A 23,195-nucleotide genomic window follows, 5' to 3' on the forward strand; every position below is an offset into this window, starting at 1 on the left:
GAAAATATCGCAGGAGAAGTGCAAAAAAAAAAAAAAAAACAGCTGCCCTACTAACAACTCAACCAGTATTTTAGCATGGGCCTCTGCTCTGCTTTTGACTGTGTGGTGTGTGTGTGGGTAGGTGATGGTGTGGGGTATTTCCACTCATACTGAGGCCCTGTTGATGAGACAGGGAAAAGATAACTTCCTTAAAAGTGTTCATGGTAACACAACAATATCCTTTTACTCTCTTTCACTCTCTCTGCCTTTCTTTTTGATGTCAGATATACAGTATGGCTAAGCACAGTACTGTAATGTGTTTTCTCATAATTAGGTTACAAGGTACTTTGCTTTTTGTACATTTACTTTGCCTTGCTTTGTTTCTTCTGTCAATGCAACACCACCATTCTCCTTCTACCCTCTAGTTGTTCTCAGTGTGTCCCCCACCTGCCTCACATTACCCTGTTATCCCCCAGAAAGTGAATATTGTACACCTGTCCAGTAGCTTAGTTCAGATTTTTTGAACTGGGGTTGCATGAGTTACTTATCCATCCAGTCAGTGTGTTACCTGCAGTAAATAAATTCTCCTAGTCTGGAGAAGCAGAGAGGGGTCAGCAGCAATACATATTTTAGCCCACCTAAAAAGTTTAATATAAGTTCAAGTGTACACTGTATTTTTTAATATTTTCAATGTAATGCAATCTAATGAGAAATCACCTTTATATCAGAGAAATATAGCACTCTGTCTCCCAGCTGGACACCAGTGGCAAACATAATAATTTTATCTTGCAGAACACAGGAGCTGCTGGTCTACTGTTGTCTTGATTGGTTAGTTTGTGTTTGGAAAAGAGCAGACATTTTCCAAAAAAAAAAAAAAAAAAAAAACACTTGGAAAGTGATTGAATGAAACATCTAGTGAAACATCTGTTTCATCTAATGAAACATCTGTTAGTCTGTGTCATGTCTGACACAGACTAACAACCAATCAGATCAAAACCTTGCCAAAGAACTGTTGGGATCTGCGCTGAAGAGAAAGAGAAAGAAAAAGGAAATCTGAGATCTAAATGTTATCTTAATGTCTGACTCAAACCATGATACAGCAGAATAACACAGGTACGGGATAAGAACTTGAACTCTTTATTTCACTGTGTCTTTAAAACTCTCGTAGAGAAGATGAATAATGTTGAAATCTGTCTTGTGACTTTTGCTGTGTCAACCCTCTTATCAAACAGCATGACAAAAACATCTGAAAAGCAGAACTACTATAAAAATCTCTTTTAAGAGTTAACACTATTGAATACCTCAACTCATTACTACTTATTACTACTTCTCATATTATTCATATTTTTTTGCACCACTGCAGCAGTTTCAATACAGTTTTTCTGATGATGTCAGTCAACGTCAATTTCCATCATCTTGCTAAATTGATCTCTTTGGCTGTTTTCTGTTCTGCAGTTAAATGCATGCTTGGATCTGAATTACATTGAGGCTTGTTTTCAGAATCTTTTTGATTTTTTTGGTTTGAGGTGAGATGGAAATATGATTAAGTATTCAGCCATAAACAAGCTTGAAATTAGCATTTTATTATAATTTGTTTTAAAAAAGTGGGGCAAATGGAATATTGATATTACTAAAATAAAAATGTATGTACTGCAGCTTGTAAGATGTGTATGATCTTCTGTATAATTTGTGTAATTTGTGTATCTTACTTTATATGATACAGCTGGTTCCACGTGTATTTACTCATAGGCATCTTATAGACAAATTGAGTGGGTATTTACCATGTAGTATTTCTTGTAAAACTGTTACTGTGTTACTGCACTGTTCCTCCACTTCAACTCAGGAAGGAAACTCAGTGAGGCGTAACATAAAGAGGATTAATCTCTTACATTGGAGTTGAAGCAGAAAATTATCTCTTCACAGCCAGCTCAGTATTGTACTTAGCCTTGAAAACATCTCTGGCGAGGCCCTCAAATGCATATTAACTACAGCTATCAAATAAATTTAGAGGCATGAAAATGACAGTACATTCCCATGGAGTAGAGCAAAATTAACATAAAATGAAAACACTCAAGCGCAAGTACCTCAAAGTTGTAGCAGTACATAGGTAAATGTGCTTCCATTCCACCACCACTGCCAATAAATACATTAATCCAGATCTATCTTTGATGAGCTGATATCAACTGATAATACTGGCCTACATACATTAGTCAGATTCACACTCCAACAGACAGATTTCCATCTAAACAATGTATTGTAAGTTTTCCTGTGAACCAAAATCAGTCCTCTATTTTGCATATCCAGTCTTTCATAACGTCTGCTTTTCCATATTTGCTTGTCTCTGCTGCTGTCAGAGAGTAAACAGGTGAGATCTGATATTTTTGTGAGGCAGCCATGTGGAGGGTTAGCAGCGTTAGCTCACTAATCCCTGCTGAGCCGACAGGGTTTGGTTCCCACTACCTTCTTATGTAAAAACAGAATATCTAGCAGAAGATAGATGTTATCTGCAGCGTCAGGATGGCTGAGCTGTTTTTCACAAGTCAGACTGTATATTATGAGGCACCAGGAAGTGAGTGTGTGGGCGTGTGTTATCGTGATGAGCGGCACATCAGGTCTTACTGGACGCTCTTTTGTCTGTTATGTCGCATTCCAGCCATCGTCATATGATGTGTACATAAGTGTTTTTGCATGTGCGCATGTGACCAAGTGTATATGTGGAAGTTTGGGAAAGTTACCTTATGAGTACTGTACATTTGTGTGTGTGTGTCAATTTGCATGTGTGTGTGTGTTGTGTGTGTGTGCATGTGTGTGTGCTAGAAATATATATCAAGTACTTGATCAGTTTAGTTGCCACACTGTTAAAGCAGACTTTGTTGTTGATCTTTTGATTATGATCATTTAAAGGGACACTTCACCCCAACATCAATTTTTTTTTTTTTCCTCTGGCCTGCTGTACAGTTTATCCATCTGGTCTGAGGAAGTCTGGCTAGCTCAGACTAGTCTGATGCACATGAACTGATGAAGCTGCTTGGATGAGAATCAAAACGTCTTCAAAGACATAAACAAGTCCAGTTGTCTTCGATTTAATCTGTTCTTGAGGTTACAATAACCTGGATGCATGAGAACATTCACGGACATGTACAATGAGTAGTTTTATTCATGCTCTTTGCTCCTTGCACTTGTGAAAGCATTACTTTTACTTGTAATGGTTCACTTTTACAGCATGGCATTTGTAATTTTATTCAAGTAAAGAATGTGAATACCTCCGTCCCCATTGGTGGCTCACACTACTCACACACAGATAGCAAGTCAATAGAGGAAGACAATAGACTGGAGGTCTCTGACCACAGCATCCTGAATATGTCTCCTTTTGGCCCCGACACACAGATACACAGCAGCCTGAGCTGCTGCGCTGGTTCACATGTGTAAGGAAATTCTGTGCACACCTGGTTCCTGCTGTGTTTTACACAGTATGACATGTTAGTTGTGAAGAGGCAGGTGTTACTTGAAACCAAACCACTGAAAACCACAAAGTGCTACCATGATTAAAAGTGCTTCCTGTGTAATATGTGAGGTACCACAGATAGGACTTCATGCTGGGAAATGCTTCAGTGCTGGACTTAAAAAAAACAAAACACAATGCATTTGATGTCATTGCTTACTTCATCTGTCACATGGCTGGATTAATTTGCAAGGGGGTGCTGGAGGCAAAAATGAGCTGGTGGGCCCCAGTATACCGCCACCCCCTCTTTAAAAAGATGGTCAAGGTTGTTTCTTTTGAGTAGGGCTGTGTGAATCCAAACTGATTCATTCAAACACTGAATTCACACAATAGCACAAGGAAAGAAACTGATTAAGGCTGCCACAGACCAGCAACTCCTGTGTTCTGAAAGGTAGAATTTCTGGTTTTGCCATGAAGTCTAGTTGCTTTGGAGAAAGCACTCTTTGCCTTATGTAACAGCTATATAACATATGTTTAAAGTGATAGAGATTTTTTGAGGTGGGCCTTTTTTAAGTGGCTAAAACACATTTTGTTGCTGACCCTGTCCTCAGCTATACATTGCTTTACCTGGTGCACACTGTACTATTTGAGCCCATTACTGACCCAGTTTCTGAGCCGAGCAAAACTTATTTTTGATCCGGATCCAAACTTTGATTGTTTGTTGGTTGTTGTTTGCTGTGCGGTGTACAGCCGAGATCGAGAACTGATCAACAGCTCACCAATGTCCATCTGATGATCAGATGAATTTCAGACATGGCAGAAATTATGGTTAGATGTTTCAGGCTCTAGCACAGTTGTATCAGAGCTGCAAGTCATATCCCAGATGTCAAAGGCTTTGAGGATGGATATGGCGGGCAGTGCAGCAGGCTTCAGTTCTCTTTGTAAAATGGACCAGCTGTCTGCTTGGCAACCTGTGAGTCCATATATTGTACACTGACAAATATTTATTAACAATTGCCAAAAGTCATAATGGTCTGCAGGGCAAGCAGGCTGTTTCATTTTCTATTTTTATTGTATAGTGTGAGCACTCAGGTCGTAGCTTGACCAGTTTGAGCACATGAATTGTGAGTTTTTGCTTGAGCGTTACAGATGGTTAACTTGTACGTATGAGTTGGAATTCAACAGCATTTCTAAAGTCACACAGTGTATGCCCAGCTTTAGTTTTCTACACCTGTACTCCTGCTTCTCAAAAGTGAGGGTGTGCCAGCCACAGTCTATTGTAGATAATACTCTGACTGGGACTAAGACCCATATAAACCCACTTCAAAAAAGTCTGAACTATCCTTTTAAGCAATGTGCATGATGTTCGTATGTTGAAATACCTGGCACCAGGTTTGTAGTTTGATACCTTAAGAAATCATAAAATTAATTTAGGGAATATGCAACATATAAGCAGAAAGGTCATGTAATTAATGTCTTACAACTAGACAGGGGTGTAAAGATAAGAGAAAAAAAACAGGGCTTCTGTCATGTCAGTTGATATTGTTGTTTAGTGGCTTATACTAATTTAATTACCACAAACCAGTTGCTACACAGTAAACACAGACATGTTGTTGTTATATGTTTGCAGTGGTATTAAGGAATAAAGGCCAAACCATTTAGCATTAAAAAAGCCAAACCTGTTTCCATCTGCTACAGCCCATAGCACATAAGCCCATGAGCTTCTAAACTGACAGTTGGAGTTCACCTTTCTTCTAATAACCTCCTATTAAGCATTTATACTGAGAATTTAAACATGTAACAAATGGTTTATATCATGCTATAATGTAAACTGATGTAAGGGTTATGTAATGTATTTGGCAACATCTATAACTCGTCCTGTAGGGCCCATAATGTGGAATGCGATATAGTAAAACATGGTTGTAAACATAAAATGTGTCTTCATAGCAGCAGTTAAAATTATTGACAAATGGAGGCTACATATCAGTATCTGCTTACATCTATAGTGTGTTATAAACCATTCATTAATTGGTTGTAAATGCTAAATGGGAGAGGGTGGAAGTAAAGTTTTACTGCAGAGGATATTTGGAAAAAAGCTAAAATGAAATACAATATTCAAAGGTATGTTCTCATTAGTGCACAATCACCTGGATAATAAGAATCGTTGTAGAATGAGCATTTTTTGTCCACAGACGGAGCAGGTCCTCTTTTATGCAGGCGACCATGTCGCACCACTCACTGGTAGCCCAGAAGGCAACCAAATACTGGCTCTAGATACAGCCTTTCATGTTTTTCATGAGTTTTGTGGCCACCGTACTTTTACCTACACACTTGGAGGAGGAGAATGAGATGAGATGTTTGCAATCTGCAAGCTCACCACTAGATGCCACCAAATCCTACATACTGCTCCTTCAAGTAAGTTTTAATACGTTCCAAATCAAAATTGATTCGACTTCTTCTGCCCAAAGCACACCAAAGGGCAAGCCAAAATCTCAAGGCACAGCTGTATTATCCATCCATCCATCCATCCATCCATCCATCCATCCATCGTCTGTAGCTGCTTATCCTGACGGGTTGCAGGAGGGCCAGACCTTGTCCCAGCTGACACTGAGCGAGAGGCAGGGTCAAGTCGCCAGTTCATTTCAGGACTAACATATAGAGACAGACAATCATTCACACTCATGTTCACACCTATGGGGCAATTTAGAGTTGATAAATCAATCAATTAACTTGTTATGCTGTATATCTTTGGACTGTGGGAGGAAAACCTGGAGAGAACCGATGTGGACACACGGAGAACATTCAAACTCCACACAGAAAAGCCCTGCCTCAGCCACAGACTGCATTATATCAATTCAAAACAGCCTCTATAATGTTTGGTTGTCACAAAATGCCACAGCACACCTGAACTCACCTTTGCACCTTTTGGGAACCATTTTGCTATACTATAAATATTAATAAATGTCTTTGAGTAGTACTGTTTATTTTCTTTAAAGACTGCAGAGCAGGTCTGTATTCTGAAACATAAAATAATCATGCAATTTAATCTCAGTTGGACTGAACAAAAGCTAACCTGCTGTATGAAAGTAAATTTAGTGTCTCCTTGTGCTCTCACCTTGAAACCACAAAGGGTTAAAACAGTTACTTCTCTCTTTCTCTGCAGATGGAGGAATCCACCCTGCCGGACTGCTGCTCTGACTCATAAACACGTGTGTGAATGTGTGTGTGCATGCACGCACGCAGGAGCCATTTATGCGCGTGACCCTGCATGTGTGTTAATGAGTTGTGTGTATGTGTGTCTGTGTGTGGAAGACGTATAATTATCTGAGCATGTGTTTGTGCCAAACTGTGGAAGGCACCGTACTTTCCGTGTCCTGCAGATGAGCGAGCTCACACACACACACACACACACACACACACACACACACACACACACACACACACAGATGCATAGAGGACAGGCAGGAGAAAAAAAAAAGAAAGACAGAGAGAGACAGGCAAACACAGTTACTCAAATAAAAAGAAATCTGTCCTTGTTTCATCTAAATGAACTTTTCTACCAAGAGAGACAGAGCACAATGACCCGAAGTGACCTGTGAGGCTGGTGATGGACCACAGATTTAGTAAAGGAACAAATTTTTGTGCTTCTTTGCATAATGTGTTAAATGGATGTTGTGACCTGCATTTTTTATGAGTATTTTCAAAAGACTACACTCGGTTAAGACTAAATATTTAGGAAAATTGAGGACATTTAGTTTGTGGTAAAGTGGATTTGTTGTGTTTTGTTGTTTTTAATATTATTGTTTTTTCTAATATTAATTGGTAGAACTATTCACACCCTTTATTATGTCATAGTTGAAATAATGTACTTCTAAAAGTTTACTCAACTCATTAAAACAATGAAAACTCCTCACACATGCTTCTTTTTTTTCCTTCTTCTACTTTGCAGAAAATATACATGATAGAAATTTACCATGTCTTTAACTGTTGTAAATTAAGTCAGTGTTGTTACTTTTCATAATAACGAAGACTATTCAAATCACGATAATGGTGAGTATCAAATTCAGTCCTTACCCCAAACACTTATAATTTAACACTGGAAGTGGCCATGCATGTTGTCTTTGTACTAACTCTGGTAAAAGCTGCAGCTGTAAGGCCTTCATGTTAAATGAAGAACTGACTGAGAAAATAGAAATTGAAAGTAAATCTGTCTGTAATGTTTGTCAGTATGATTGAGCAGTTCTTCAACTATGATTGTTGAGTTGGTTTAACTTGTTTTCTCAAGGTCGGTCAACTAAGTTGACTTGTATTTTAAAATATAAAAACACAACTTTGAACTAACAATAAAACTTAATTCCAGTTAACTTACATTTTTAAAGAACCAGTGTCTGGTGTTTGGTGACCCTACAGTGGACACAAAACTCAGAAAAGGCCGTATCTAGATCCAGTGTTTCGTTTGTCTGCTCTGGGCTACTGTAGAAACATGGCAGTTCAAAACCGCGGCCTCCATGGAAGAGGGCTGTTGCCCTGACTATAAAGGTAACAAAAACACAATTCTTATTTTAGGTCAATTAAACACTAATGAAAACATTTATGAATATGACACTCCATTGCTGCCATATTTTGCAATAAAACCCTGGAAATCTTACTGGACCTTTAAGGCAGCATTTTTTTTTTAAATTGAACAAGTTTATTGTGTTTTTTACTATCAGCTAAAAGTACCTGAAGAATCAAAAACAGAAATACACATTACACAGAAAGGCCACTTTAAAACTTTCAGGTATATTATGTATTCTTTTACCTTATTTATCTTTTTATCTTAAATTGACTAACAAGTAAGCAGCAAATCTGATGTACTTTAAATATTATGTGGTGGTCTAATCTGTAGCACAGCATCACATTTTATGGATATGCTTTGTATTGAAAACTTGTCATCTTCAAAAAAAAAGAAGTGAAAAAAAGTAGTGGATACAATAATGTTTCTGCTCAAGCAGTTTTATGTAAAACGATGTAAATGCTTTATTTACAGCAGTTTAAACATTTTGAAGCAATTAAAACAGCATAATTACAATATTTTCAGTGTACAATAACAGTATAAACAAAAAGACATCATGTTGCTACAGTTGTACTGGGTCACTTGGAGTTGTTCAGATTTGTTTCCGTTTCTGAACAAACACACTCCAACACTTGCATTTCTGTACAGCATTTGCAGCAAAGCACAACACACCACAGTGTTTCAGGGTTCCCTCTACTTCATGTCACAATTCCAATGAAAAACCTGTGAGTATAAATGTTTATTTTCATGTTAATCGATGTCAGACTCGAACGGTTCTCCCATCCTATAAATCCTAAAAGCTTGAACAAGTACAGCAGCTCCAGCAGTGTTGATGTGAGTCAGTAAAACTCTGAATGTCACACAGATGATTCTGTACTGCGACACCTACAAATGATGAATCAACACATTACCAGGTTTCCATATCAGTTTCAGAAGACGCTAATTCATCTTTCGGTTTCCTCCCTGCCATGCTCTACTCTCACACTCCAGCTGTAATACAGTACTTCTAAATGAGGTTTCACATGGCAGAATATCAGAAATCAACATGCAGTCACAGCGCACTCGATGTCAAAGCAGAGGAAGAACAAAGTAAGTAAAGCTGTCACACAGGACACGAGCCTGAGGCCTGTGTATTTCCAAAAAGATGCTGTGAGCCATTCTGAGATATTTCATGTTATTTTATACATTTCGCCAGAAGGAAAAGATTAGTTCAAGGAGGAAACACAGCAAGAAGCAGAACGCTGAGTGATAGAAATTAAATGGGTGGGGTGTAAAAAGGGATTTGTAAAGTGAGCAAAAATGTGTTAAGACTTAATGTGTTAAGCCTGCGTTCCTGTAAATAACAAGCTGCAGTATTTTTAGTTAAATTGTTTTTTCAGTGTAATAAATGAATGCTAAATAAACAACTTTAAATACTGTAATATGAAATCATTGATATCTGTTATTTGTAACTCTAATTAACCAACAACCATGGACAGATAAAGACAGCAAACCCCTGGACGAAGACATATAAAAAGGTTCCCAGCCCCTCCTTCGTAAGAGTAAGTAGGGCGGTTCATATCTTTTTGTGGTTGTTTTCTGTCTCTTTCAGGTCGTTTAAAGTCTCTTTGCAGTCGGTTTGTATGTCTTGGTTGTCAATTTCTGTCTCTTTGAGGTTGTTTCAACTCTCTGTGTGATCCTTTTCTGTCTCTTTGCAGTCGGTTTGTATCTCTTTGTGGTTGTTGTGTGTCTCCATGCAGTCGGTTTGTATCTATATGGTCTTTTTTTTGGATATCTTGGTAGTTGTTTAGCAACTCTTTGTTGTTGATATGTTTTGCATTTGTCTTTTTGGTCATTTGCATCTTTCTGTAGCTAGTTTGTGTCTCTTTGTGGTTGGTCAGCATCGCTTTTGTGGTTGTTTTGAGCCTGTCTGTAGTTGTTTTGCATTTTGCTATGGTCACTTTGCATGCCTTCACGGTTTTGAGTCTCTTTGTTGTCATTTCTTCTCTCTGTAGTTGCTTTGTAAAATTCGTGCTTGTTTTGAGTCTCTTTGTAGTTGTTTTGCATCTCTTTGGCGTCATTTTGTGTCATTTGTGGTCATTTGTGGTCATTTTGAATTTCTTTGTAGTCATTTTGCATCTCTTTGTGGTTGTTTTGAGTCATTCTCCACTTGTTCGCCATGTCTTTATGGTCATTTTGGGTCTTTTTGTAGCTGTTTTATTGACTGTCCAACAACAAATGTTAGCTGTCACTTCACACAGAGGGTCTGGACCAGGGGCTTTGGCCTGTGCCCAGTAAGCCAGTTCAGCAATCCATCCATGATGCCAATAAGCCATCTATCACTTTCTGACTCTGATAGTGGGGGCCAATCAGATTCCAGAAGGGGCCTGTGCCACCCCTTTGTTCCAGCCACTGGCTTTACCTATTCGTGCTGTTAACTATTTGTGTACTCGGGTCTAATCCAGTGTTTAAAACTGGTAAAACATGATTTTTGTGAGACTGCTGACAGGGATAATTGTTAAGGATTTCTACATCGGTACAAAAGCTGGTTTTTCTGTTGACTTTATCCAGTGAAATGAATCCCCCATGTCATTACCTTTGATATTAAGCGTGCAAAAACAAATGTAACAAATGTCAACAGGCTTCAGTTACTAAATAGGCAGTAATCCATCATCTTATTGGAGGAGGTTTGAAAATGAAACTTTGACGCTGGACAGCTAATTTAACACCATTAAAATTTGAGATTACACAGATGACAGAGGAGCTGAAATGAGAGTTTAGGTATGATGAAATCCAGGAACACATTAAGTCTGTGATACATTTGTGTTGACACAACTGTGCAAACATCCGAGCTTGGCTCAAACACATATTCAGATGAATTTGGTTATTGATTGTATTACAACAAACTTCTGTTTCTGCTGCTCTGATTTGCTGTTGTCGTTTGGAAAACCTCACGGGAAGCAAAGTTCAACAGTGATGAAACTTATTTGTTTTAGAAGTTTAAATTCAACACATGTAACACTCATAACAACACAGTGTCTTCACTGCTGCTAACAGAGAGTTTCATTTTAAACAAATCAACTTAAGAACAAATATTTAAATGCATGAGGGGTGATTCCAGAAACTGAAGTTCTTCAGATCTCTGGCAAACTTTTTCAAAGTACATTTTTGACACTATTTAATGTTTCCAAGGATAAACAACAAATTTCATTTTCATTTTTATTTCAGTCAAGATGAAGGGACACTCACTGCAGCTGTTGTGGTTTTGTGAATGATTGGTACCGATCAAAACAACACACCGTATGGCAGAGAATTTGGTAACATCCATTTGTACCGTCCAGAAAACAATCGTTTTGCACAAATCTCTTTGGTCGACATTCAAGCTGCATCCATGGACTTTTAAAACACAATGTCTTATGTGTACTACTTTGTAGCTCAATGGGCGGAAGACAGCAAACCCAAACCCAGTCTTGGTTTTGGGTAACCCTGTTTGGGAATGTCTCATCCACTTCTCAAGAAACCCGAATGGTTCTGTAGAAAAGCTCAGGAAACTGTCTACTCTATAACGGAGGTGGGGCGGTTAACCACACCTACATTTGCCAAACCAACCAAGTTAGTCTCTATCTTTGAACTCCTTTCTCTTGTAAAACCTGAAAAATACTGCTTAAAAACATTTCCAATAAAGTATTAATCTCACCAGTTTTTGAATGCAAGATGAGGCCAGTCCAGACTAGACAACAAATTTGGACCAGCCACATAACGATAAAATTACTGCTTTATTGGTAACAGTATTTTTGGTTTTACAAAAAGAAGGCTTCAGTGATCTGGTTAACTTCCCCAGCGGCACAAAGCCGATGATATGAGAACTGTAACTGTCTTAGTGAGCCTAAAAAGTTTTAAGATAAGAATAAATGTACTTAATCTGAATCAATGATTGATATACTACTCGCTGACAAAACCCTCTTTGACTCTGCATGATTCAGTGTTTGGTTGTAGTCCATAAATCTCTCTGAAAGTGTTTAATGACCTGGCAAGCACGAGGGAACTTGGCCGGGTCTGAATCACTGCGTTAATAAACGGATAACATGACCTTGTCAACAAACCAATACTTGCCAACTACAGTCAATCTGGCTGCTAATGGTGAATCCAGAGGCAGAAACAAAGAGCAGACAGAACTGTTTGATTATTAGAGAATATTAAAACAATATCAAAGTAAGGTTTGTAAATGCAACACATAGAGGATGAGTAACAAACAACTGGAAATGACAGTTTAATGGTTAAATGGTTCATCTTGCTCTTTTGAGTTCACTCTACCACTACTACCAACGTTGCTTAGTGACAAATACTCAGATCTTATTGCTATATTCTGCTCCTGATTTTGATTATCAGTGTGGAAAATCTTTGCTTAATGCTGAATACAACCAGAGCAAAGAGGGAACTGGAACCACTTAATGCTTTGTTTGACTGTCATCTTTTTTGTATTCCATGTACACCAGTGATATCTGGTGATAAAAGTGATTTTGAAATTCTTGGAAACCTTTGAAGCTAGAAGTTAGGAAGTCATGTGCCTTCATCATTCAGCCTGGGTCTTGTGGTTACAGAGACACAGAGGATTTTCTGTACAGAGGAAGACTGGTATCAATTACTTGTAGGTACAGGTACAGTGTCATCTTACTGGCATCAATAGGTGAGGGGATTTTCAGTAAAACTGAACAATACAAAGGCTAAAATCTGTCTGGGGAGGTTTTGTTTACAAATTAACAGGTCATAATGTCTATTGTGTACCAATTGTTCTTTAATAGATTGTAAAGTAGTCATAAAATACATGGATAAAACATTAAATCTGACATTTCCAAGACTATGATTTTCTATAATTTACAGTACATGTCTTGAAAACTAGTGGGAATTCAAAGAAATGTGTTATCATTGTTATTTAAACGGCAGGTTGGTGCATTTACTTGAAGTACCTTTTAAGGGATAAAAATCCTGATTGCAGATTATCTGCGTCATATTTGCCAAACAGTATCAGGAGACCTACTGCAGCTAAAACTTGACCCATGCAGGACATTAGTATATGACACACAAAACAAAATGGAAAATGGACATTTCATTATCAATGCATACAAATACAGTATTAAGCTGCATTCGGGCAGGATTCATTTCTGTTGGGAAAGCTGGGCAATTTTACTATTGTTATGTGCTGATCGGTACAGAGCACATTTTTCTCTGACTAGCATAGAATTTACAGTCCAAAATGCTTGTTCTGGCTAGCAAAAATCTGATTTTCCTATTCCTTTGTCCCATCACCCGATAGCAAATATTTCACTACCCACCTCAATTCTCCCTGGAATATCAATCCTGTCCAAATTTGGCTTAGGGCTAGGGCAAAATACAGTATGTTATTTAGCACTCAAATGATCAGCACACAATTAATTTCTGTGGGCGAAAATGCTGGTGTCCAGTGCGCTCTAATTCACTTACAATGGAGAAATTAGGATACATGTATTTCATGTTAACTAAATGTCAAATGGCACAGTAGTTCAACAGCATTGTGTGAAAACATTTTTTTTTTAAATTATTACTTTGGCCCAGTTGGTTCTCACAAAGGTCACAAGTCTATTGCATGCTGGATCCTGACGGATCCTGGATCATTTTTCCCTGCCTGTAATCCTCAGGGGGAAGAGATAGGGAACAATTTTGTGGAATGGACCCATGTACTTTAACAACCCTGGGTCTGGAGAGTTGATCACGCTAGGAACTTGTAATCTCTGTACAATAAAAACCTTAAACGAAGCTAAAAAAAAAAAAAAAAAGTAAACAGGAAACTGTACAAGGCACATTTGAATTTCCACAGGCAAAATTTTGCACAGAGGCATATTCAGATGACATGGCCACCTGTGCGCTAGGAAGGAGTGCAAAATCCCGGCTCTTTGGTAGCTTTGCAAAGGCTCCGAGCTGGTGAAGGAAAAACAGAGGTGAAAAAGTAAAAATTCAGACATTTTAGAGTTCCTAAAAGGTGTTAACAAATCGTGCCCATCAAAATGAACACAGTCCAACATCTCCTTCCTCAACTGGAAAAAGGGAGGAAGAAAGGTAAAAATTTGTCCCCCCCCATAAAAAGGAGATTCAAGATGTGACGGTTCCAAAACCGAAAAAATGCTACGTCTGCTGGGTTTTCCAAAGGCTAAACCTGAGAGTGGTCCTGGTTCGTACTGCCTTGCAAGTACATTATCCGTCCAATCAGAAGGAGCAAGAGGCCCACGCAGAGCAGCATGGCGGGCTCCTGGTGGATGTGTGGCAACGGGTTCGGAAGGATCACAACCCGTCTATGTCCGCCTGCCATCTCCTGGAATAGGAAAGAGAGACGTTTCAGTCTTTATTAGAAATATGGTACAAATATACAGCATGGTGGCATCAAACTGAGTAAAAAATATGTTTCTTGTTTCTCCCCCCAAAAATAGGTGGAAACCGTAGACTGTCTAAAACATGGACATTATCTCTGTGACCCATAGGTTTCTGAAGAGCCACTGTGAAAGCAAAAATTTAGAAACCGAAATGCAATAATCAGCGGACCAACTGCTAAGCCACACCCCTCTACTTCTGTCAAATAATAATGATAATGTTTGCAGAGTTACCATCAAAATTTTGCAGCAGAGTTGACAGCTGCTGGCTGAAATCACAACTGTCACTAGCCTGTCAAACCAGCAGTTTTATCAGCAGTAACGACATAGCGACAGACGCTAATGTTAGCTCCATGACTTGGTTGAAAACGCCGTCATTGGACAACTGAACCATTTTAAAACCTTATTAATAGAGTCTACATTTGCACTTGATGCCTACATACATGATATTGTGCTAAAAGATTAAAGCTGCATGTCCCAGACTAACAATGAGCATCCTGTTGATCATCCAAGTAGAAGACATGAAAATAAACCAACAGCATTGTTCCTGAGTTGCAGTATAGAGCTTGTTTGATCTAGTGTTACAACTACCAATAACTATCTTTGCCTGCTTAGCTTACATAGTCAGCTACACATAGCCAAGCAAGAGGTACAATATGTGTTGTACTGTTCAGCATGCCAACATTTATGTGAGGCACGTATTTATGCGCTTAATGGGTGTTAATGGTGAGTACTTTATTGTTTTATTTGCCTAAACTCATCCATCGGGTCATCAGTCAATGCAAAATGTTTGTTCATAAAGTTACCCATGTCCAATCAGTGCATTTGCATTGACCTTTGCATACTGTGTTCTCATTTCATTTCCGAGTATGCTGTGATATATACATCAAATGTTCATGTAAACACTCTGCAGTACCTTGATGATTTAAAATCAAAGACACAGACATATACTGTATGTTTACATCCACAGGAAGCCGTTAAGTACAGTTCTCTACGTCCTGCCAAAACTGTCTTTACTATCTCCAGGTGTCATTTCCTCACGTCAGTGTGTATATGAAAGCATATGTGCAACGTGTATTTATATGTTCGATGTCTGAAGGCTTCCGGTGCTGGTCACTGTGAGATCCTTTACTAGCAAAGTATGTACGAAAGCATACATTTTCTTGCAATTCTCATTCTGTACTGTTGTATATAGACTCCAATGAGTGACCATTTTACATTTTAATGTAGAGAAAAATACTAGAGGAAAACAGACAGTCTTTAATGAAATGTGTTGAATGAAATATTAAGATTAATGTAAAGACATAGCTGTAATAATGTACAATTAAAGAGTTGCTTCTGTCCTTTTGTAATGCACATTCATAAAGTAAAGGCACTTGCACAAGAAAAAAGCGGTCAAAATCAAGACCAAGGTCCACTGACTCATGAGTCAAGTTTCAAAAACCTTGGATCCTGCATTTCCCATGATATGTCAAATAACCCTCATGACCTCATCAGGGTAATGTGCAGACTTTGGAAATCACCCTACAAAGCCATAATAGACTTTGTACAAGTACTTTTACAGGTTGAGTCTCCGTGACGATCAAATCGACCAGTACGTATAAAAATGGTGGACTTCCCCTTTACACATCAAGACTCATTGAAAACCAAAACCCAACGAGAGCTGAGTTTGCAGAAAGTCAAAGCGAGCCAAGCTGAGTAGAACTGAACTGTTTTAAAGGGTGAAATCACCTGCTGTAGTGTCCCTTCACATTGCATGCCTCAATTGTCTTTCCTGTCTATTGCTATTTTGAACACCTCTCTGCAGTCGTTCCGACACATTTGGCATTCTGTTGCCTGTAACAGGTGTTTTCTTGTCTTTTCTGCTCTCCAGCTGCAGTTGAACGCCTTGGCCTTGGCCCACTGCTCCAGCAGCAGCAGCAGCCTCTCACCACTAAGAGATCTGCCAGATGGACAGAAGAGAAAGGGCATTTCCCCTGTGTAGATACGCACCGGGGATGTTGACCCAGAAGAAAACACCTCTCAGAAACAACACGGTTGCTGTTGCTGAGAAAGGGTGAAAACATGGGTGGGGATCTACACAATGAATACCTTCAAAGGTATCATATAATAGTTGGAAAAACTTCAGTTACTTCAACTTCGACAAAAGATTTAGCTCATATTTTATAGTTAATTACTATTTTCCCTATTAGCTCCAACTCAAACAATAAATATTAGGTGAACTCATTAAGAAGTCTTCATAATGAACTTATGAAAAACAGCCCCCAGTCGCTGACAGTAGAAGACGGTACTGTTGTTGCACTATGCAGCTCTCAGGTGTGAAATCCTGGAGATGTGTCAATATCAGCAGTTTTTTTTTAAAATACATCCCCAGCCACTATTGCTCTAATAAATAAAGGTTTGAAGAGGAAATCCCTAACTGCAGCATTTACAAGAATAATGCAGGAATTTACAAGAGTAGGAATCAGTTTTTCCGCTGGAAGATGGATGTCCTGTTTTGGCACGAGGCCCTTTAAGTACAGCCCAGCCGGATGGACTGTACAATACCATCCAGACATCGACTGGCACAGACTAAGCCTTTTGCCCTGGGGCAAGAATGTTCTCTGAAAAACAGGATCTTTATGGACGAGAGCAAGAGGGGAATATAAAAGCTGTGCGGTTTGATTCGAAAAGTGAGCCAAAAACCACAGAAACCCATAATGCCAGAGGAGGAAACAGGTGAGGGAAAGACTAGTTAACCCTGTGATGAATTGTTCCGCTTCTGCCGCTGACTCAGAGTTGGCCAAAGACCTGCCAGAATACTGATTTGAACAGAACTTGACCCAGATTTCCTGTACACAACCACCCAAGCCTAATAGATTCATAGAGAAAGAAATCCTGTAGGGAAGAGGCATCCGCAACAGCTGAAAATAGACCAATGTGCAATGCATCTAGAAGACGTATTGGATTTTGATCCCCATTCAAGATTCAATCCCAGTAGCGCAACCAGGGAAGGTAAAGCAGCAACCTGGAGACAACCAATCGCACATATTTGGATTTCCATGGAGACTGAAGCAAAGTTCCTTCCTACTCAAACTCAGCAAAGTTAAGAAATTCCATCCTAGGGTTGGGCAATTAGACAAATACATATATCTCGACAATTGGTGATTAGCTTAGTCCATTACCGTTTGTTTTTGGGGGGTGATTTTTGTAATTTCTTTCGCTAATTTAATGGTCTGCCACTTAAGAACAAGTGAGAGACACTGCTCAGACTGTCATCATTCAGTGGCACACTACACACCCACTGAACCAAAGAACAAGTGAAAGGAAAACACACTGAACATCCAGAATATTTACCAAACCAGAGTTGGTGACTGATTGTTGGATGGTTGGTGATGGTTGGAAAAGTGGGAAGACTAACAAGATGGTATTGGTGAGCTTTATTTTGTTTCTGTTGAGTTTAATATTGAGTTAACAAGGCAACTGTGCTTGTCTTAGTTTGGTAAAAGAGAAACTGGGATTCAGCCAGTGTAAAGTTGAATTCTTCTGTTTAATAAGGAAAATATGTGTAACAATATTTCCTTTCTTGACATTTTATGACGTTTTTATTTATTGGAAATAGTGAATATATTGAACTCACACACATCTCCCAGCTGAAACTCTGCTCTCACAACAAAAACCATAGATTTATTGGGTTGACAGTGGCTGATTGGAAAATATTAATATGTTACCCAATCCTGCTCCATACAAAATCGAGGAAAAAAAGACTGTCCTGCTCAACGACTTCCTCATTCTCCATGATAGAAGGCAGTGGAAACAACGTCAAACAACACACTTTAAATGAATCACTTTCTCATGAGCCGATGTCGCAGCAACAGGAGAGAATAAGGTCAGAGATACACTTGCTTTCAATTATGTGTTTGCATCTTGACTGTCTCACATATCTTGCGTCTGTTTAAAGTGATGGTTGTTTGTCAGAAATGACTAAGAATGCAAACATGGCTTTAAACAGCAAGTGTATCTCTAGCCTAACTAAAGCAGGTCTGAGTTTGTTAATTGCCTGCTTGAGTCTTTATGTTTATAAAGGAGGTATACCAATCATGAGCATATCTTTTTAGCCCAGCTAGCTGTCAGACCGTTGTTTGGATCACCACTTCGGTCCAGAGTGAAATGTTTCAGTAACTACTGGATGAATTGCCATGAAATCTGGGTCAGACATTCATGTCCTCCTCAAGACAAACTGAGACAACTTTGGTAATCCCTCAACCTTTCGTCTAGCGTCACCAATAGGTAACATTTTAATTTGTCCACTATTACAATAATATTGTCCAATGACACTCCCATCAGCCTGAGCTGTACTTTGTTTTAAATAATAATTTGCAAATGTTAGCATGTAAATATGCTAAGCTAAAATGGTTAACATGATAAACAGCATGTTAGCATTGTTATTGTGAGCATGTTAGCATGATGATAGTTCAAAGCACCACTGTGCCTGAGTGCAGCTCCACAGCCTCACAGACTTGTTTTATTATTGGTTAAAGGTTTAAATGAAATCCAGCATGAAAGAAGAAAACTCGACTGCCTAATTTTTCCTGAAACACATCTGGAAAAACACTTAATTCTGGCATAATGTGATACTTTTTCTTCTTTCATGGGATCTCTTCCCCAGTAATCATCACCTTATGAACTTTTTAACTTTAAATCAACATCTGATGAGACACCGACATAGGAAGTAGCTTAAAAAGAGGCAGAGGCTCATTTCACTGCAGCTAAAACCGAGTCTGATTTCCCTGAATGTCATCAAGGGACTGTTGTGTTTGGCAGTGGAAAGCAAACTCTCTCCATGATTTTTGGGGGATTTGGTTTCATCTCCACAATCTTAACTTCTGCTATAAATTATGACTTGTGTGTGGGTGTAGAGGCTAAAGTGAACACCCAATAGTTTAACCTCTCCTTGTTGTTGGGAGCTCAAAACTTTGTCATTTCATCTTGCAGATTGGAGCTTCACTGTTGTTTTGGGCAGAAAGTTGCAGTGGATTTTCGTCGGAAATGCAACTTCTGCAAAAGCAGTAAAGGGCTGAAATCTTCCCTTCAGTGATTATTTTTCTCAGGTTACACCATTTATGACCTTTAGATGTATAATTATACTTTTCTGTTGTGAAAACTTTACAATTATTGTTATTAATGTTTTGATTTGCTTGCAGCAACGTTTATCATGTTACACATTAGAGACTTGTTTCTCCTTAAAGCAGCTGTGCAAGACACACAAACTTTGTGGTTTTTGGGTTGGCAGAGTTTCTGTACTCTTTCCTCACCTCATGAACCGCTGTCATGATTTAACTGTCAAGATGGTCTGCAGTTTGCAGAGTGAGGGAAAAGACCACGCTAGCAGATTTATGAGCCTCAAGTCAAAAAGCAAACTCAGTGAAAGCTTGTTTCACTATAACATGTTCAATTTGTTGATCTATGAAAGTCTAGATACCTCAGTATGTAAAAAGGAAAGAGGATTTAGACTTTAGATTGATCACATCTTCTGACCCAAAATGAAAAATGCTACCTCCTAAATGTCCTTCCACATTACAGTATATCCATCTCTGTAGTCATGGTTGGCAATTGTTCTATTTTACATCTGCAGGTAATAAAAGTGAAAGAGAACCTGTCAATAACAGGTGGATGTGGTGTACCAGGGAGGAGCTGAGACTTGATACGTGTGGTTAAACACAACTGATGCATTTGAATCCCCATACAATGTGTCTCAACCCCCCCTAATCAAAAATACATATTTTACGTCTCACTGGTGGTGATATTTATCCATCTACATAGTTTGGGTGTGAGTTATCAGCCGTAGAGATGTCTGCCTTCTCTTTGATGTCATGGAATTAGATGGCACAGAGCTTGTGGTGCTCAAAGCACAACACCAGCATCTCTTTCCAGAAATTAAGACCCGGTTACTGAAGGTAATCCACAGTCCTTGCTGTGAACCTTTTCATGTAGGAACTATTTTCTTTCTAGTAGAAAGAAAGTAGTCCCGGTACATTCAACCATAGGAAGAAAACAGCTCCTAGTGCACATGAACCTGCTCACAACAGGGTCTGTGGATTATCTTGAGAAATGATTTCTGGAAAGAGACACTGCTGTTGAGTTTTACAAATGTATTTTTGGTGCTCTGAGCACCACAAGCCAAGTTTCCATCTAGTTCCATAGTATTTGAGAGGAGGCAGACATCACTAAAACTCTGCAACTCACACCAAAAGACTCTAGGTGGATAAATAGCTGGGATGAACTGCATCTCTAATAAAGGTGGGAAATGTATGCTGTGTAATGTTTCTTTTGTCTTCAAAAAAGATGATTGAAAAAAGATTAATGCAGAGCCATAAGGCTTTTAATTTAGCTTAATAGAACAACTGGGTGCAGAAGTACCCTGGCTCTCTCCAAAGTTAAAAAAGCCACCAGCACCTCAAAAACTCACAAACTAACACGTTGATTTTCATTTGTTTAATCCAAACACAAGCTGTAATGTCAAAGAAGTTATAGAAAATCAAGTGTTCTGGGAACATAAATAATTAGCTAAACTTAAAAAATCCCCTGAAGACAATAGGGCTGGTCTGTTATTTGGGTGATTGATTGTATTTCACAGTCAGGATGAGAGGCTGTCTTTCCACTACAGAATCAAAAGCAGATGTGCCAATTTTTCAGCTGGAAAACTGCAGGCTGGGAGTCTGACATGATGCCAAAACCAATTTCACCAACCAACACTTGATATTCAACCTATAAGTCGGGTTCAGGCTACAGAATGAGGAATGGGAAATGGGTAATCCTGTAATAGTTACCTCATTTAAACTCTTACCTCAAATAACCCCTTACATCATCTGAGAATAGAAAACCTGCTGCCACAAATCATTTTCTTGCTGTCACTGCAACCCTGCAGACTTCTAACAAGTACTTCAACTGGAACACACACACATACAGGCACCACCATGTAAAGTACATGCACCTGCACATACACGTGCAAACAATAGTGCTAGAGTGATTCAAGAACAGATTGATAGATATGAAAAAAGAAAAACATCCACAACACAAGAGAAAAAAACAAGGATTTAGTCAGCTAATCAACTTAAAAGATAATCAGTCAACCAGAAAATCAACCAGTCAGAGTCAGTCAGTGCACCAGTAAATTAACTTAACTGCCATTCAGCCAACCAATAAGATGATACAACTCATGTTGGCCACAGTATCTACAGACTTTTAAGAATAACACTCATTAAGCTTGCATGTTTTATCCAAATTAGTACAGAGCATGTTTTGTTTAAATACATTTCCAACATGCCATGACATTAATCTTTTTAAGACTTTCTCCTGTGTTTCCATTGAAGCAAATGGTTTTGATTAATTTCAGTTGAAACAGCATTGATACAGCAGGTATCAATCACAATGGACATCCCTTTTGTTTTACACCAGTTGTATTACTGTTCATTCTTTTTTAGCTCAATGTTAAGTCTTCATTGATGGGGATCTGCAATATCCAGGCTACAAAGTGAAAAAACGTGAATTTGGCAGCACTGCACATTAAGCTAGGATCAAAGTCAAGGATGTCTGAATTTCCCATCTGCTCTTGAAAGCACCAATCCAGACTTTTCAAATTAATCTGTGGATGAGGAAAAAAGACAAGCAGACTACATGTTCACTGTGATGAAAGTGGCTGCAAGTTTTTTTTTTTTTTTTTTTTAAGACATGAATGGAAAACTAATGGCTACCTGGAAGAGAGAGAGCCTAAAACTTATGGAATTCTTTTCTTTGCTTAGCATTCAATTGGCTCTTCCTAAGCTCTGGCTCTACTGGAACCATGGCCAGCTCTCTCCTTTTCTGTTTCCTGTACTTTGACAGAGATATCCTATGTGCTAAGCTCGAGAGGGAAAGTTGGCAAACATGACTAAATGTAACTCAAATAAAACTGTAATATTATGTTGTCCATGAACATGATTTCTGAGTCATGTCATAGATTTTCATCAGCTATGTTAACAAAACACTGGCTAACTATCTAGGGAATCTATATGACAGTTAGACAAGTAGACAAGTAGCATTTTGCCAACATTAGCTAACTTAAAATGTGACTATATAAATGCTGCTTTTATAGGTCTCCGAGCAACATCTTTAAAACATTTTCAAAATTAGTTTTTCTTTCCGACAAAGAACCAGACTAGCACATAGCTAATCTTAGTACAGGAGATAGAAAAGTTGATCGGGGTTCAACCAGATACCAGGCTTGCTCAACTGTTAATGGAGCACAGAGCAAAAGGGGGCGGTACTTATGAAGAGTCAACTGGGACAAAAAACCAGGAGAATCAGAGGTGGCAAGGTTGGCAAAAGGTGATGTAAATTACATGACTGCCCTTCCACACGTTTTCCTGTTTTGGTTTGAAAACTACTGATGACTTTAGATCTTGGGAAAAGACACATCTCTGATGCAGAGATGGTACAAATATCTAATCTTGCTCTTCTTCTTGTGTCTCTTTTCACAGTGGAAACATTGAGTCAGCCCGTTCCAGAATGCTCATGTGATTTTGTTTGGTCACCACAACTTACTATGCTGCATCTTAAAAATAGCTTTCTAAACAAGGCTACACTTACAAGCACACACGCCAAACTAGTACACACACACACACACACACATACACACACAATGTAAACTGTTATCTCTATCCTTCACACTCTTACCTCTGTCTGCTTCTAATTGCCACTATGCAAACTTTCCCAAACACTATAATTTGAAGGTTTTACCTCTTAAAATGTTTTTTTTCAGGGGATTTCTTGTTGTTAGAGTGTGCATAACAAGTTTAAACACGAAAATATGCAGTCTCAC

The 23,195-nt window shown here is 38.7% G+C and overlaps 1 protein-coding gene across 2 annotated transcripts in view; it reads right to left on the reverse strand.

The window, feature by feature from the left end:
- Nucleotides 1–11,172: 11,172 nt before the first annotated feature.
- The window catches only part of bcl2l11 (BCL2 like 11), a 30,338-nt gene continuing 18,315 nt past the window's right edge, over nt 11,173–23,195 (reverse strand). For both annotated transcript variants that reach the window (XM_084736545.1, XM_084736546.1), the window contains one exon: nt 11,173–14,301. In XM_084736545.1, the coding sequence (XP_084592671.1) occupies nt 14,140–14,301 (162 nt within the window). In that variant the 3' untranslated portion in view covers nt 11,173–14,139. The remainder of the gene's footprint in view (nt 14,302–23,195) is intronic.

The sequence above is a fragment of the Lutjanus erythropterus genome, chromosome 14 (genome assembly GCF_056507025.1).
Source record: "Lutjanus erythropterus isolate fLutEry1 chromosome 14, fLutEry1.hap2, whole genome shotgun sequence".
In the NCBI taxonomy this organism is placed as follows: domain Eukaryota; kingdom Metazoa; phylum Chordata; class Actinopteri; order Lutjaniformes; family Lutjanidae; genus Lutjanus; species Lutjanus erythropterus.